The sequence below is a fragment of the Polyergus mexicanus genome, unplaced genomic scaffold (genome assembly GCF_030449975.1).
Source record: "Polyergus mexicanus isolate NDT 795.1 unplaced genomic scaffold, iyPolMexi1.0 SCAF_12, whole genome shotgun sequence".
Lineage (NCBI taxonomy): Eukaryota > Metazoa > Arthropoda > Insecta > Hymenoptera > Formicidae > Polyergus > Polyergus mexicanus.
Genome location: NW_027223332.1, coordinates 3530779 through 3546701, shown reverse-complemented (window position 1 = coordinate 3546701; position 15923 = coordinate 3530779). Strand labels below are relative to the sequence as shown.

The 15923-nt window shown below is 35.4% G+C and overlaps 1 protein-coding gene across 5 annotated transcripts in view; it reads right to left on the bottom strand.

The window, feature by feature from the left end:
• Fife (regulating synaptic membrane exocytosis protein fife) overlaps positions 1–15923 on the bottom strand; it is a 281898-nt gene that overhangs the window by 67191 nt on the left and 198784 nt on the right. For all 5 annotated transcript variants that reach the window (XM_070304866.1, XM_070304868.1, XM_070304869.1 and 2 more), the window contains exons 13-14: positions 1632–1744; positions 1443–1507 (exon numbers count right to left, since the gene is read on the bottom strand). In XM_070304866.1, coding sequence (XP_070160967.1) covers positions 1443–1507; positions 1632–1744 — 178 coding nt within the window. The remainder of the gene's footprint in view (positions 1–1442; positions 1508–1631; positions 1745–15923) is intronic.

Below are 15923 nucleotides of genomic sequence, written 5' to 3'. Positions count from 1 at the left end.
TTTTTTGCAAGCTATTTTGGTAATTATTTACATTAATGGACACCTCGCCATTGACCTTAATCTTGATATTCTTGATTGTCAAGGATATGATCCTGAGTAACTTTTTCTTATAACTTAATCGACGGTCTCTTATAATTTCTGACATATTTAAAATTAAAGCTTGAAGCTTTGAAATAAAAATTTGGTTTTGGTTATATAACATAACTTGAATCAAATTTTAGTTTTATTTTAGAAATAGGTTTGGGTTAGATTGTATCTTCCAAATGTGAAGCTCCCCGTAGGAGGGGGAGAAGAGTGGGCGGAATCCACTGTATCCACGCATATACTTTACAAAGCAAAGTCCACCCTACAATTGTTGTGTGGATGGAAATGCGTGGACGCAGTGGGTTCCGCCCCTCCTACGGGGGGCTCCACTTCCGGAAGATATAACCTAACCCAAACCTATTTCTGAAAATTTGATTTGAGTTATACAACATCTTGTTGCGAATGGATCTCGCTTCTTGCATGGAAATTACAAACTCATACCAAAATTATGTTTTATTTTTCAAACTTTATTTGTTAATAACTTTTTAATAAATAATGATCGCCGATTAAGTTACAAGGAAAAGTTACTCAGGATTATATCCTTGACAACATATGTCAAGGTCAAGGTCATCGGCGAGATGTCCATTAATGTAAATAATCATTGCGATTTTAATTTCTAATAATAGATTATTTTCACATTATTTTGCGTATTTTCTAAATTCACACAAAGAATCGCGACCGCGTTAAGAATGAGATAGAGTGGTTTAGCAAATATTCACGGATATGAAAATATTCGTGCTTCGTCTTGAGGTCGAAACGGAACTGTGTCAGCGGTCAGAGGTCATTCTCGTTCTCGCGACGTCCTAGAATATCACTTGGGACTTTTATTTGTTATATAAAAAGCCACTACGCGTACTACTCGAAATTATTTCCAGAGCGATATATGTACCAAGCCCTGTGTTATCTTTCAGGCTTTTCTTTTCTTTATGGCCTAACCCAGTTTCGAGATGGTCGATTTTTGTAACCCTCGTCAAATCAACTAAGTGTAGTCACAGGATCTTATTTTTTATTACAACGATCGTTATATTACAAGTAATCGAATAATATACGTTTTATTTGTAACACTAGTTTTGGATGTACCATAAAAATCTTTTCATAGAATTCATATTTAGGACATGAAAATCGATAAATAATATTTTTCGATAACCAATTTAGTTATAATAATTTTTTTTATATGTTGATCTCCTCAACGCGTATTCTTGTATGTCAAAGGTTATTTATGGACTTATGTACAAATAATATTTTAATATAAATAATGTATACAATCAGAGGTTTTTCTTTAAGATATTATTGTTACTACAAATTTGAGTTGGAAAATTCAAAAGTCATTTTGATAAATTTTATTTGTTGGTACTTACCCATTAGAAGGCCCAAATTTGAAGGTGTCTTTCCAGATTGCGGATCATCTAGTAAGTCTCCAGTACTGTTTTTCGAGGGGGTCATAGAAATTTGTTGCCGGAAAACACGAAATGAATATAGAGAATTAATTTGAGGTTAGGTCTGTTCACAATCATCTCATGGTAATATTACTATATGCATTGACTTACATATCGGTCGCATGCTCCACCACCAATTCCGCTACATCGTCGGTTCGCTCGATTATCTGCTGCACTTCCTCGAAGCTCCGATCAATAAGAGATACACCGGACCATTCTAGCACCTACACACACAGCATACAGTATATATTAATAATGTTAAATATAAATGCAAAAATATGAGAAAAGTGTTTCTTGCCTTTTAAGACGTTAACTATTACGATAATTCTCTTTTCTCTCTCATTTTAATTGGTGTTTTTTTATACAACTTAATACAGATAATCAAAGACATTTGATTTTTGGTATATTATTATAAAAATATCTTATAATTTACAAGAAATGTCACAACAATCAAACTACATATATTTTTTATTTGCGATAACAACATTAATAGCTAAAAATTTCATATATTTCTTTTTTTTATAAATATTCTCAAATTTTGGAATATATTTTATAAAAAATTTTTGTATAGCATATTATATAATACTACCTATTAAATTTTCATAATATTCTATATGAAATTATTATACATTAATATTCTTCTATTAATATACGTATATGATGATTAAATTAAATACATCTTTCACGAGAGACATAAACTATGTAAGGACATATTAAGAAATTGTAATTGTTTTCGAACGCAATTCTTTCTTATCTCGGGGATCTCGCGGAATGATTCATCTCATGCGTTAAGAAGTGAAGCAACGTGATTCAAAAATTTCCGAAGAATTGTGATTGGCGGTAAAATTAATGTTAAGATGCGTCTCGGCAAAAGAGACAGAGAGACCGAATTACAATCGGTTATAAAGCAACCGCTCTTGCTTGCGCTTTAAGTACTTAAATTACTTTAATTACTTGAGCGGATCGCTATGGGGAGAAACAAAGACGGCGACGAGACCGTTGGCACGGGCGACAGTAAACTGTTAATTTTCGGGAGAGATTTGTTGTGCTAATCCTTACGACTGGGAAGATATTAAGATTAAGGGACCGTCTGTTTTAACCCGATGGATGACATTTATTGCCGCGTAAGATGGAAAAGCGTGAAAATTGAAATACAGTGATTAAACACGTAGACTCATTTAATTTCTTATCATCACAAGCGCGCAAGCGCGAATTTGATAGATTCAATTCTTCGATCTCGATTGGTTTTTATATAGGTATGGATACAGATTTAAAAGTCTTTGACGATATATCTTATTGTAATGTTGTCATGTATCGTGTTCTTTTTGCGTTTCACTATGTTGCAATCGCATTTCAATTTAATTTATGTTCGGCCGCGTATTAATTAACAAAAACAGAGAATTAAATGTCCAATTAGGATATTATATTTATTTTGGCGCAATATGGAAAATTTGCGGCGGTGAAACGCGACATTAGGGTTTCTCTGTTCTTCGCACACACAATGAAACATTAATAGTGTTTGCAGCAAAATATCGCGATGTTGCTATTCAAATTTCAAATGTCGATTTGCGAAACTTACACGTTTGTTTTAATTAGCGTATATTGTACGCGAAATCAGAAAATACATTCAGCGCCGCACCTGCTGTATAAGGGCGGATTCTTTGAAGAATGTTATATGGATCCGCGTTAATTACGGCGTCCGATAACTTTCAATTAAAGCACGAGCAGAGTCGAATTCAAATACATCGGTAAATATATCGTTATACAGGGTGATTCAAAACAACCTTCTGTCCTTACAATGTCATATACTTGACACTATTCTAAGACGATTTTTTCTTTGCCAAAATTTTTTCCGAGGCTTAGTTTTTAAATTATAAGCCAAAATAGTTAACGAATTACGGGCCGCGTACGCGAGGCAGGCAGGGGCGGCGCAACTCATCGTCCGATGTTGGTGATTACGTGAGGCGCTCGCTGCGATCAACTGTTTACTATATGCGATGGAGTGTATGTGTGAGAGAGAACGTATACGCGTATACACACAAATACACATTCTCTCTTTCTCACTCACTGACTCTTACCTTGTATGTAGAGATTCGTTGCCCTTATACGACTCAATAAGTAATATTTCCGTGTGATACAACGAGTAACTAGCAAACTTTTTTTCACTCACAAATTGTACCACTTATCGAACTTTTACGTATTAATCCACGCACTTTATCGATAAACTGAATTTATTAAAAAAAACGATGTTATTATACGTCATTATATTTTCATATTTTATAGTTTTATGTTTTCGAAACTATCGAATTTACAATGTCGGAGGCTTCAGCCGATCACGGGACACATGATAGCGTCCGCGTCGATCACGCGTAATGTGATACATTCAGTTGTTCGGCAGCCGGCCTGCCGGCAACGCTAGTACCGATATAACTTGCTTGTTGTCGTCGCGCAGTTTCCGCATCGAATAACGCGTTTCTTTCTTCGAGATATTTTAATAATTAATCGGTAGTAATCGGTAGATTGTGATTAATCGTTATAATCGTTAATAAATTCAATTTATCGATAAAGTGCGTAGATTAATTCGTAAAAGTTCGATAAGTGGTACAATTTATGAGTGAAAAAAGTTTGCTAGTTACTCGTTCTATCATACGGAAGTATTACTTATTGAGTCGTATGAGGGCAACGAATTACTACATAAAAGGTAAGAATCAGTGTGTGTGTGTGTGTGTGTGTGTGTGTGTGTGTGTGTGTGTGTGTGTGTGTGTGTGTGTGTGTGTGTGTGTGTGTGTGTGTGAGACAGAGTGCATGTGTGCGATCAACTGTTTGCTACACGCGATGGGTGTAAAAGAGAAAGACAGAGAGAGAGAGAAAGAGAGTGCGTGTGTGCGATCAGCTGTTTGCTACACGCGATGGGTGTAAAAGAGAAAGACAGAGAGAGAGAGAAAGAAAGTGCGTGTGTGCGATCAGCTGTTTGCTACATACGATGGATGTAAGAGAGAGAGAGAGAGAGAGAGAGAGAGAGAGAGAGAGAGAGAGAGAGAATGTGTATGTGTGTGTATACGCGTATACGTTCTCTCTCACACATACACTCCATCGTATGTAGCAAACAGTTGATCGCAGCGAGCGCCTCACGTAATCACCAGCATCGGACGGTGAGTTGCGCCACCCCTGCCTGCCTCGCGTACGCGGCCCGTAATTCGTTAACTATTTTGGCTTATAATTTAAAAACTAAGCCTCGAAAAAAATTTTGGCAAAGGAAAAATCGTCTTAGAATAGTGTCAACTATATGACATTGTAAGGACAGAAGGTTGTTTTAAATCACCCTGTATATCGGTGCAAAAAGGAGCTCGCGCAATTGAAACAGCACAGCTATTTTTCTTTCATTAGAGTGTAAAAAGTGGAAGAGCAAAAAGTGAAATTATGTAAATTACTTTTAAAAATCGATTTATTTATTATACATCGTTTATTTATTATACATTGTATTAAAATGGACCGAAACTAGTGTTACGTCCTAGCGACTCCACGATTCCTTCCTTCCGCGAGGTTGTTGTAATGACCGTCGATTGATGATAAAAATAAATCGTTCAGTAAACAGAGCATCTTGCGCCATACATTTCTTTAAACATTTAGTCATTTGTCAACAATTATATCTATGAGTAACCGTGAGAAAGACGCAAGAAGACCGGTGACAAAGAAGACCGCGCCGGTCGCTTCGAAATAAATAAAAATTAGTAAATATTCTTTGCAGTAGAATTTTCCGATGGAAGAATAAAGTGATACCGAAAAGATAATAAAATTCCTTCTAACAAGATATCTGACAAATATAACCGAATCAATAATGATAAAGTTTTCTTAACGAAATATTCAGTAAATACAGTTGCATCAATATCGATAAAAATAATCATAAGAAAATAAGATTTTTCCTAATCAGATAACGTCCGCGAAGGTCCGCCGGGAAAGTTAATACTCAAGATACTTTGAACTGATATCGAGATCAACAATCGACGATCACCACTAAAACTTAAAAAGTAGGAGAAACACCCCGCTTAATGAGGACACTAGCACAATTTTTAATTCGTTAAAATGAAGAATCCCCACTTCTGCGCAATTTCAATTTGTTGAAGTTTTGAAAGATTCCCACTCTTAGAATTAGAATACACTCCCGAAAAGAGAATTATAAAAAGAGAACTCAAAGAGATATTCAGACAATCATTCTCCAGTCTTTAGTTTCACGCAGTCTTATTCTGTGTTTTTGCATCGTAATTCGCAGATAAGTTACTTGTACAACTAGTGTCTTTATTTAGCATCATCTCCAGAGCAATCACGAGTCGAACATCAGGCTATCGACATGACAGAGCAAAACACCGTACAAATTCGTCACCTTTTTATCTCCGAATTACTATTTAAAAAAATAAGTTAAATTGAATAATTTTTCCTATCCAATTCATAGCTCTCCGCAGAATGTTTCATTCTTTTAAAATTATTAACTCATTTTGGCAATAAATCTTAGAAAATCTTAAATCCTGATCGTAATCTAACACATATGCGAGCGATCACTTTTATATTTCTGACCGTTCTTAACATACTGCATAACTACACTTATTGACTTATACATTGATTTTGATTTTATTTATTTTTATCCTATAATTAGATATTGTATATTTTATTATTGTATGAACCAGTCAGAACCTAAATGTTAACGATAAAATCTTTCTTTTATATTCTGATTGATGTCCTTTGTACTAATGTAATACCCGCGAACTAAGAAACCCACATACATACTCACCAAGAAATTATTATCAAGATTATTTTTTGTTTTTATATAATCATGTATATCTATCATTTATTTTAAAATATGAATAAACTCGTATTTTATTAATTAAAATCAAAATAACTCTTTATTAACTTCTAGTCGGAAGGTCGCACTTGGTCCCATCCAATGTAAAAGAGATTAAATTCTCTTACCGAAAAGGGACCATCGAACGAACATCTGAATAACCAGCGTAATAGCAACTCAGTCGTTTAGACTCGACTCTGCTTTTCAGATCTGTCAGTTCGTTCGATTCGATTCTAAGCACCACAACACATTTGATTTCGGGATAATAAAAAATACTTGTTGCGCCCTTCCATTGACTCATCCTTCTTCGAGTCTGGACGTAACACTAGTCAACGTTAATATATTTTGTGAGCGCTAATTTTATATTTTTCTTCCGTGCTATTTTATTTTGAATAAATGTTTATTCCCGCGTATATGATGCTGAAAGACATTAAAATTCGCATAGCATATGGCAAAATAATCGATTAGACATCCCCGTTCTCTTCTTTCCCCTCCCCTTACCCCTCTCTCTCTCTCTCTCTTTCTCTCTCTCGCAAAAAAAAGAATATTATGAAAATATGATAGATCTTAATAAAGATAATCCTACATCTATGTGGAAAACACTAAAAGAAATAATTAGAGGCGAACCAGGAGGTAAGAGAAGTAGAGAATATAGATTTTGAAATATTAGACAGCACTGAAGGATGCAATATAGCAGATAAATTTAATTTATATTATATACAAAGTATTAATAGTATAGTAAAATCTATAAATGGGAGTAAAACTGGGAATGCATGTAAAAGAATTATTTATGTTATTGAAAACGAGGGAATTATGGAAAATTTTGAAATGATTAGTATAGAGCATTTACAGGAAATTGTTATGAGACTACCGAAAAAGAAAGGTACAGAGGAGGGAATAACTAGCGATATATTAAAGGCAGTATTTTGCGTAATAAAAGAGGAATTTGTTGATATAATAAATAATTCTTTGAAGGAAGATTGCTGTCCAGAAGGTTGGAAAACGTCTACAATAATACCGATTCCAAAAATAGAGAAAGCTAGAAAAGCAAGTGAATTTAGGCCTATAAATATGTTACCAATATTTGAAAAAGTGTTAGAATTAGTAGTTAAAAAGCAAATTGAAACGTATTTGGAAGATAATTGTATTATAACAGAACATCAGTCGGGCTTTAGAAAACAATATTCGTGTGAAACAGCGATTCAAACAGTCATTGATGAATGGAAATTGATAGTTAGTGAGGCAAAAATGGTAGGGGTAATTTTCATGGATCTTAAGCGAGCCTTTGAAACAATAGATAGAGAAAGATTATTAGAGAAATTATATCAATATGGAATTAGGGGAATGGTTATAGAATGGTTAAGATCATATTTAAAGGATAGAACACAGCAGGTTCAATTTAATAATAAATGGTCTAAATTAATGACCACAGAATATGGAGTACCGCAAGGATCTGTATTAGGACCTTTATTATTTATAGTATATATAAATGATATAATAAAAATCTGTCCAGAAGGATGTAGTATAAAAATGTTTGCAAATGATACGTTAATACAATATATGTAACTGGAGAAAGCAACGCGGAATTAGAGGACAAAATGAATATGGCATTTACTATAGTAGAAGAGTGGATGAATATAAATAAGTTAAAAATGATTGCAAGAAAAACGAAATATATGATTGTTAGAAGTATAAGAAAAGAACTGCGAGGTAATATAACATTGAAATGTTTGGATGGAACTGAGATTGAACGTGTGGAAATAATGAAATACCTAGGCATAATTATTGACGATAAACTACGATTTAAGGACCACTGTGATTATATGCTAAAGAAAATAGGGAAAAAAACGAGTTTTTTTAATAGAATAGGTAATTATACAGGGTGTCCCATTTTAAAGGACCCACTCAAATATGTCAGAAACCCTGCGTTAAATCGAAAAATGTTTCAAACAAAAGTGTGGCTTCAAGGAGGCCATAAGATGGTGACAATGATTTGAGCTTGGAAAATCATTTGAAGGTCATGTGAAAGTCAACTTTAAAATCTTAAATAGAAACCCCCATTTTTTATTTAGTATTCTTGTAACTGACATCGAGAGCTTTCCAAAACACTATAATAAAGTATTTTTTCATTAAGTACTTTTTGAGTTATTTTATATTTTAATCTGACATATTTTGATATAAAAAATAAAATATTTCGTAAAATATTCAGTTTTCGATCATTTTACCGTAATACTTCTATGTACAGAATAATGAGACAAATTTCACCATAAATTGCAAAAAAAATTTAAGATTTAATTATTTACGAGTAAACAAGTCACTCTAACCTTAAAATGTCTTTGACACGACTTTGAAGTACACAATGAGCTGATAAATGACAAACGAATATCGACATGCGCAGAAACGACATTACTTTCCGGTCCCCCCTAATATACAAGAATGTTCTTTTCAAATATTTTTAGAATGTATGGAAATCATCTGGTTAGAATATTCTCCGAATATTTTGTGCTGTCTGGGTCGCCATGCTTAGATATCCTTTAATGTTCAAGTTTTCTTTTTGAGAAGTGCCTGCAATGTGAAACTTTTGAAATGAAAACATTTATTCGTGCAGGAGATGGGAAAAAGGCATTTTCAACTTTCCAAACATCTATCAAACGATTTTCTTTGTGTGCAAATCATTCCTTCTTTATATATTTCCGGATGCGATAAAAACGGATTTATAGGGGAGAAAAGAATGATTCCGCGCAGGTAGTATATAGTAGTACAGAATTTGATCAATTTTTTTATGTTTAATAAAAGTGGACTCCTTTTGTTTCTTACTTAGAGAAAATCTTGAGAAACTTTCTAGAACTTATCTCTATTAAGTTAGACTTCTTACCAGTGCTAAATAAGTTCTAACCTAGATTAAAATTAGATGCTAATTAGGTTATGCAGTCCAATGTGCGCACATTGCGGAGTGGAGGGTGGAGGCAGACAACGCTGAGCACACTTTACAACGTTGTTCAGTATTAGATATGGAAAGGGCTCTACTGAAACAAACCATTCGACAAGACCTTATATTAGGCACTACAGTCGGGGCTATAGTTAAGAATAGAAAGATGTGAGCGGCCATGTCTCGCTTCGCGGAGACAGTTATGTTCGCCAAAGAAACTATGGAGAGAGAGAGATAGTCTGCAAAAGTAGTAGTCTCTCCTTTTCCAATTATCAATGATTCCTCGGGCATATACATAGGATTTATGAATGATGTTCTCTCAATAAGAGAAGTAGTACAATCAATTAACAAAGCGTTCAGTTTATAAGAAACTAATAGATTGTCCAGTCATCTAGTAGTAGATATCATGCTATTCTTATTAATATTAGATACGTTAATATAGATACAGCATTATTGGCAGTCTTCCACGATTTGTTAGGAAGCCATTCAATTTAATAAATAAGGGAAGCAGACCCCAGACGGGAGGATGGCTTGGGTTGGGTAAGGGGTGGAATGTTCTTTTCTTTTAATAAGATAGGCGCGCAAACGCACGCGGAAAGCCGGGCATTCCTATTCGTATGTGTTAATTACGGTATTCAGGGTCGCCGGTTTCTCAGCCAGAGGTGGCTGCTGAGGGGGAGTTTTTAGCCACTGAGAGTGCGGCATAACTCGCCACACGAGTATTGAAAACTAAATATTTTACAAGATATTTTATTTTTTATATCAAAATATATTAATATATGTTAAAATATGTTAATCTATATGTTATATAGATTAATATATAAAATAACTCAAAAAGTACTTAATGAAAAAATGCTCTATTATAGTATTTTGAAAAGCTCTCGAAAGAAGCCACAAGAATATGCAATAAAAAATGGGGGGTTCCATTTAAGAAAACATCGATCACATTGTCCTCACCTTGAGAAGATCGCTCAAAATCAAGTCCATATTTTTATCATATGGCCCCCTCAAAACCATGCCACTTTTGTCTGAAACGTTTTTATCTATCGGGATCAGTTTTTGAGATATTTGCATGGAATAATTAAAATGGTCCATCTTGTATATGTATATATATAATATATATGCAATCATCCAATATATATATATATATTGGATGATATATATATATATATACAGTATATTCTTTTTTTTAATTTTTTCCCCTCTCTGCTCTGAACCCTTATAAAGAGAAGGTACTGCAGATATCGCTAATTTGGTACAGGAAATGACGCGTATAAAAACGATCAATCATTTCTTATGATTCCCGTTCATTGTATGATGTATCGCATCGATCGGTCAGAAAAATCCAATATGCATTCGGAAACAGACGTGACATACTAACAAATATTCATGAAACGTTGGTGACGATACAATACCGCGAAGTTACCTAAAAAAAATACCACGTGATTTAATAGCTGATCGATCATCCACAATCGGAAAATATCAGAGTTAAAATCAGCACAATTTGACGCGGTATGCAAGATGTCGGATGCGGGCACCCAAATTGCGGTATTCGGGATGCGAGAACGGCAACATTTATTACTATCGTAAGGAATCTAACTATCGATAGGAATCGTAAAACAACTAGTTCCCAAACCGTTTTGGATCTCCGTATCGTCAAATCATTTTGTTATGTATCAATCTCTATTACTACTTGTAATGCAATAGTTGAAATATATATATAAGTTTATTATAGCAAATTCTTTTATGCTTATTACGTTTGATACTAGATGTTAAATTATTTTTCTTCATTAAAATTAAAATTATTATACCAAATCGATATATATTAAATTTTCTATCCAACTTTATGATATAGGGGAAAGTTAGATAAAACCGGGTAGGCAGATCAAATCGGGTACCGCTGTTTTTTCGTAATAAGTGCTGTTATCTATGGCTAGCTTGTGTTATTGGTGCCATTATTATTTTAAAACAAACCGTAACCCTGTGCACACGACATTTCTCTTTAGATAAAAATTCAATAGAAGTTCAAAGTTTTTAGCCCTAAAAAGATCGGTATCAAGGCAAAAATCAAGTCGTCGTGCACTTTTTTTATATAGAGCATCTGTTTCGGTAAGTGCAGCATTGCATTCTGTACATATTAAAGAATATATCATATTAGTTTTGATCGGTACTTTGTACGACGGAATATACAATCGCTGTATTTGTTACTTTCTTCGTGTTGGGGTAAAACCGGGTACTTAGATATCTCATATAATGAAAAAGGGAAGAACTGTTATCCTGACTTTGTCTCCCTACAAAATGCAGTTGAAAACGAAAACTACTACTCAGAAAAAGAAACCATCAAAAAAAGCTTTTTGAAACCCCTAAAGATAAAAAGTTAAATAAGGAAGTTCTACAGCAATGTCAAATAAGAGGATATCATTATTTGTGATTTTTGTCAATAAAATACATCTTTATATTGTATTTTAATTAAAATAAATCTAGATTTTGTAATTACACGTTGTTCTGCATATTTTGTAGGTACCAGGTTTTATCCTACTGATAGGACATATAATTTATTTGAAAAATATATAACTTTCTTTTAACAGTTCTTGTAGAAGTGCATGTAATTTAATATCTTTTATTTAACAGAACAAAAAGTTGTCGAATATTTATTTGAAGGAATTAAAGTAGAATATATACGTATATATACTGTAACCGTAAATTTTTTTTTAAATTATTTGATTAATAATTATTTATTCGGCGGGCGGTTCTCCGATGCCCACGGTACACCTTCGGCGCGTATTTCGAATATCGATCTCGCGATCCACAAAAATTCCCGGAATCGCAAAATAAACCAAGTTGGGCGCCAGGTACGGCAGGCCGCACCATTCACGATAAACGCAACACCAAAAGATAATCGCGCGACCGATAATTAACGCGACGGCAAAATTCCGCAGCTATTCAGTATACCTGAAATGGTAGAGGGTGGGGGGAGGGTTCGGGGGAGACGGGAGAATTTTTGAGAGTCGAGAATACGGGAGCCAAAATGAGCATTCGATGTATTATAATAGAGATAACCATAATATAATAAAACGAAAGAAACAAGAGTATAGAGCAGTTCGTATAAATAATAGCCTTGGATGACAGTAATTATTTTACAGGCGAATAAGATATATTATTTCCGCGGAGATCGGCACGACCGTGCGCAACAGTATCAAATTACCGGGCGTCTTACGCGCTTTAACTCGACTTTTCGGCCGCGAGGATTTCCGCCGTACGAGACTTAATTAGGCCGCGACAGCTAAAGAAATCTTTCGAATACGCCGGTAACTACTTTACGCACGCTCGTGAATCCGTTTCGATATAATAAAAAATACTAGATTACACGACTCAAATCGGTCCGTTAGTCCGGCTCGCGGTAAGCCGATATACGTCTCAATAACAATGACGGTGACCTTTGCGTTGAAATGCCGAATCTCTAACTCGAATGACTCGCGGAAACTAATAGCGGGCTCAAAGACACCCGATAGATTTCTTATACGAATTTTTAGGATTTCGCTTCCTCCTGACTCCAATTTCTTACAATACTCACAAAACACGCGCTAACAATACACAGAAACAATACGGAAACTATCGATAACGACTATGGTGTACGAGTCGCGCGGCGCAATACTTTGCGCGAGTCGGAATATCGATCGCGTGAACGCAAAAATCCCGATAATGCGCAACATACAATTATCACAAACGCGAGACTAACATTAATGACTGTCGGCGGCGGCGAAATGAATAGAGAGAGCCTATTTTATATAATTCGGATGAGCGACATGTGCCCGTCGGCCGTGCGACTTAATCTACCAACTATTCACCAGATTAATCCACCAAAACGCGTGGCTCGACAACTATTAAAGGCGCGACTCATCCGAATTAATTACCTACAATTATTCGGCAGCAAACTCGGGTCGACGACGCTCGTCCCACCGGCAGGAATATCTCGGTTTTTCCTTAGCAATCTCGTTCTCGCTCGTACGCTCTGGGCGACCTACATTCTTCCTAAAGGCTCGCCGAACAGTGCCGAGCGAGAGTCCTGCAGGAGACACGCCGGCGCGATAAATCGCTATCGCGCCACTTGTGGCGCTTTCGCGTTACGCAGGGCCGTCCTGCGGTCCTCGCGGTCCTTGCGGTTGTCACGGCCGTGTTGGTCCTCGCCCCGAAATTTCCTAAATCGGTTGTTGCTTGACTGACAGATGCGGAATTTCGGCAGCGTCCGATCGGTTCTCTTTCCTATCTCGAAAAATAGGCCCATGGTCAAGAATCCTCCCGCCGCTCCGTCCTTGGGACTCCCTCGCTTCGCGCGGGTGGAGTGGCCGCTCCTTCGGTCGGTTCCTTCCGGCCCTTCGCTTCTGTTCCTGTCATAATAATATTAAATTATCGGTATCGAGGTATATTGGCCACCATAAATGTAGTTAATATTGAAAAACTACGACCTGACGTCTCCTGACATGACCTGACGTTTCCTGGGTGTCCTGGACTCCCGCTCTTGGCCGTCGCTCTTCTCTCTTCCTCTCCTTCCGCCGGATGGGATCCCGTCGTTCGACCTCGTGCCGACGACCAATTCGCAGGCTCATTTCGAGCTTACAGTTTCGATTTTTCCTAACCGAAAGTCAGATCCCGCTGATCTGACTATCGGGCCGCTCTCTCCCTAATTTAGGGAGACGCAGGCCCCCGAAAAACCGCCCCCGATCGGGCCATTCGGCCCTTGTGACGGACGTCCCAAAAACGTCACGTCACAATATATATATAATATACAGAGTGGCCCCCGATCATTCCAGCCAAACTTTGAGATCTTATAGAAAATTTAATTCTGAACAAAAATTTCCTCTAAACATAGGTCGAAAAATGCTTCGTTAAGAAGTTATCGCTTAAAAACCTTTGATGCAAAGAAAGAGCAAAAGGTGAAAAAAAATGAAATAAAAAGAAAATGAAACTTAATAAATTTTTTGAAAAAACGATAAAAATAAAAAATAAAAATCTTTTTCTTTTATGAAAATAAAATAAATTTTTTTAAACTAAAATAGCACGTAATAGTAAAAAATGAATAAAGACGTGAAAAAACTAACTGTTCTCAAAATGTCCTCCCTTAGCTCCAACACTTTCGACATCGAGTAATGACCGATCTAGTCGCTTTACGTGTTCGCATCTAACAATAAGTAACAAAAGCATTTTTTATACGTTTGAAACTTATATCAAAATCTATGGAACGTACAACAATCATTTTGATTTTATTTGAAAGATAATTTAATTTTCTACAACTTTTGTTTTGGTACGTTTTGTTAAAAAACACATTTTTCATGATATTTGGAAAAATGTGTAAAATAATTATGATTTCAGAGGTTTTTGAGCAATAACTTCTTAAGAAAGCATTTTTCGACCTATGTTTATAGGAAAGTAAGGTAAAACCGGGTATCTTCTTGGATTTGTCTTCCTACAAAAAATCTGAAAGTACAAAAAATTTTGCCGACCGTTAGTAGTCTTTAGTGAACTTTAAACTATAAGAAAATAAAGCAAGTTGCCAAAAAAAAAATTTTGGTTACCAAGAATAACAAGATTTTGTGGAGAAGTCAAAGTATCCAGTTTTGTCCTACCGATAGGATCAAACCGGTTACCCATTTGAAACCACCGTGTAATTACAAAATCAAGATTTATTTTAATCAAAATACAATATAAAGATGTATTATATTAACAAAACTCACAAATAAAGATATTCTCTTGTTCGACATTGCTGTAGGACTTCCTTATTTAACTTTTTAACTTTAGGGGTTTCAAAAAGCTTTTTTTTTTAGTCATTTCTTTTTCTGAGCGTCAGTTTTCGTTTTCAACTGCTTTTTGTAGGGACACAAAGTCGGGATAACATTTCTTCCTCTTTTCATTAGATGAAATGTGTAAGTACTCGGTTTTGCCTCAACACAAGAAAAGTAACAAATACGGCGGTTGTATACTCCGGTGTACAAATTGCCGATCAAAACTAATATGATATACTCTCTAATGTACAGAATGCAATGCTGCATTTACCGAAACAGACCAATTTTTTTTGGACTAAAAACTTTGAATTCCTATTAAAAAAGAAATATCGTGTGCATAGGATTACGGTTTGTTTTAAAATAATGATGGCGCCAATCTACAACTAATAGTACAAGTTAGCCATAGATAGCAGCATTTATTACGAAAAAACAGGGATACCCGGTTTGACTCGCCTACCCGGTTTTACCCAACTTTTTCCTATATTTGGGTAAGATATGCACATGCAATAGAATATTCATTCATGATATAATATTAGCTTTCCAGCAGAGCCGTTGTATGCACAGTACATATTTTTTAGTTTTCATACTTTATTCCATACGTTGATTGTTTATTTTTTTTTTGTGCCTCCGAAGAGGCACGGTAATTGGGATCGTTTGCCGGAAGGAATTTGGGAATTCGGGCTCCGCCTGAGAACTTCACTGTTGTTATTTGTTTAAAATAACACCTTTTCAGTTAAATAAATATATTAATATCTATTTTATTTGTGACTTGATTACAATGTTCCCGCACTTTCGCTCGCGTCGCGTATCACGATAACGGATATCTTAACGTGCGCGTGTCTAGAGTCGAGTTTCGG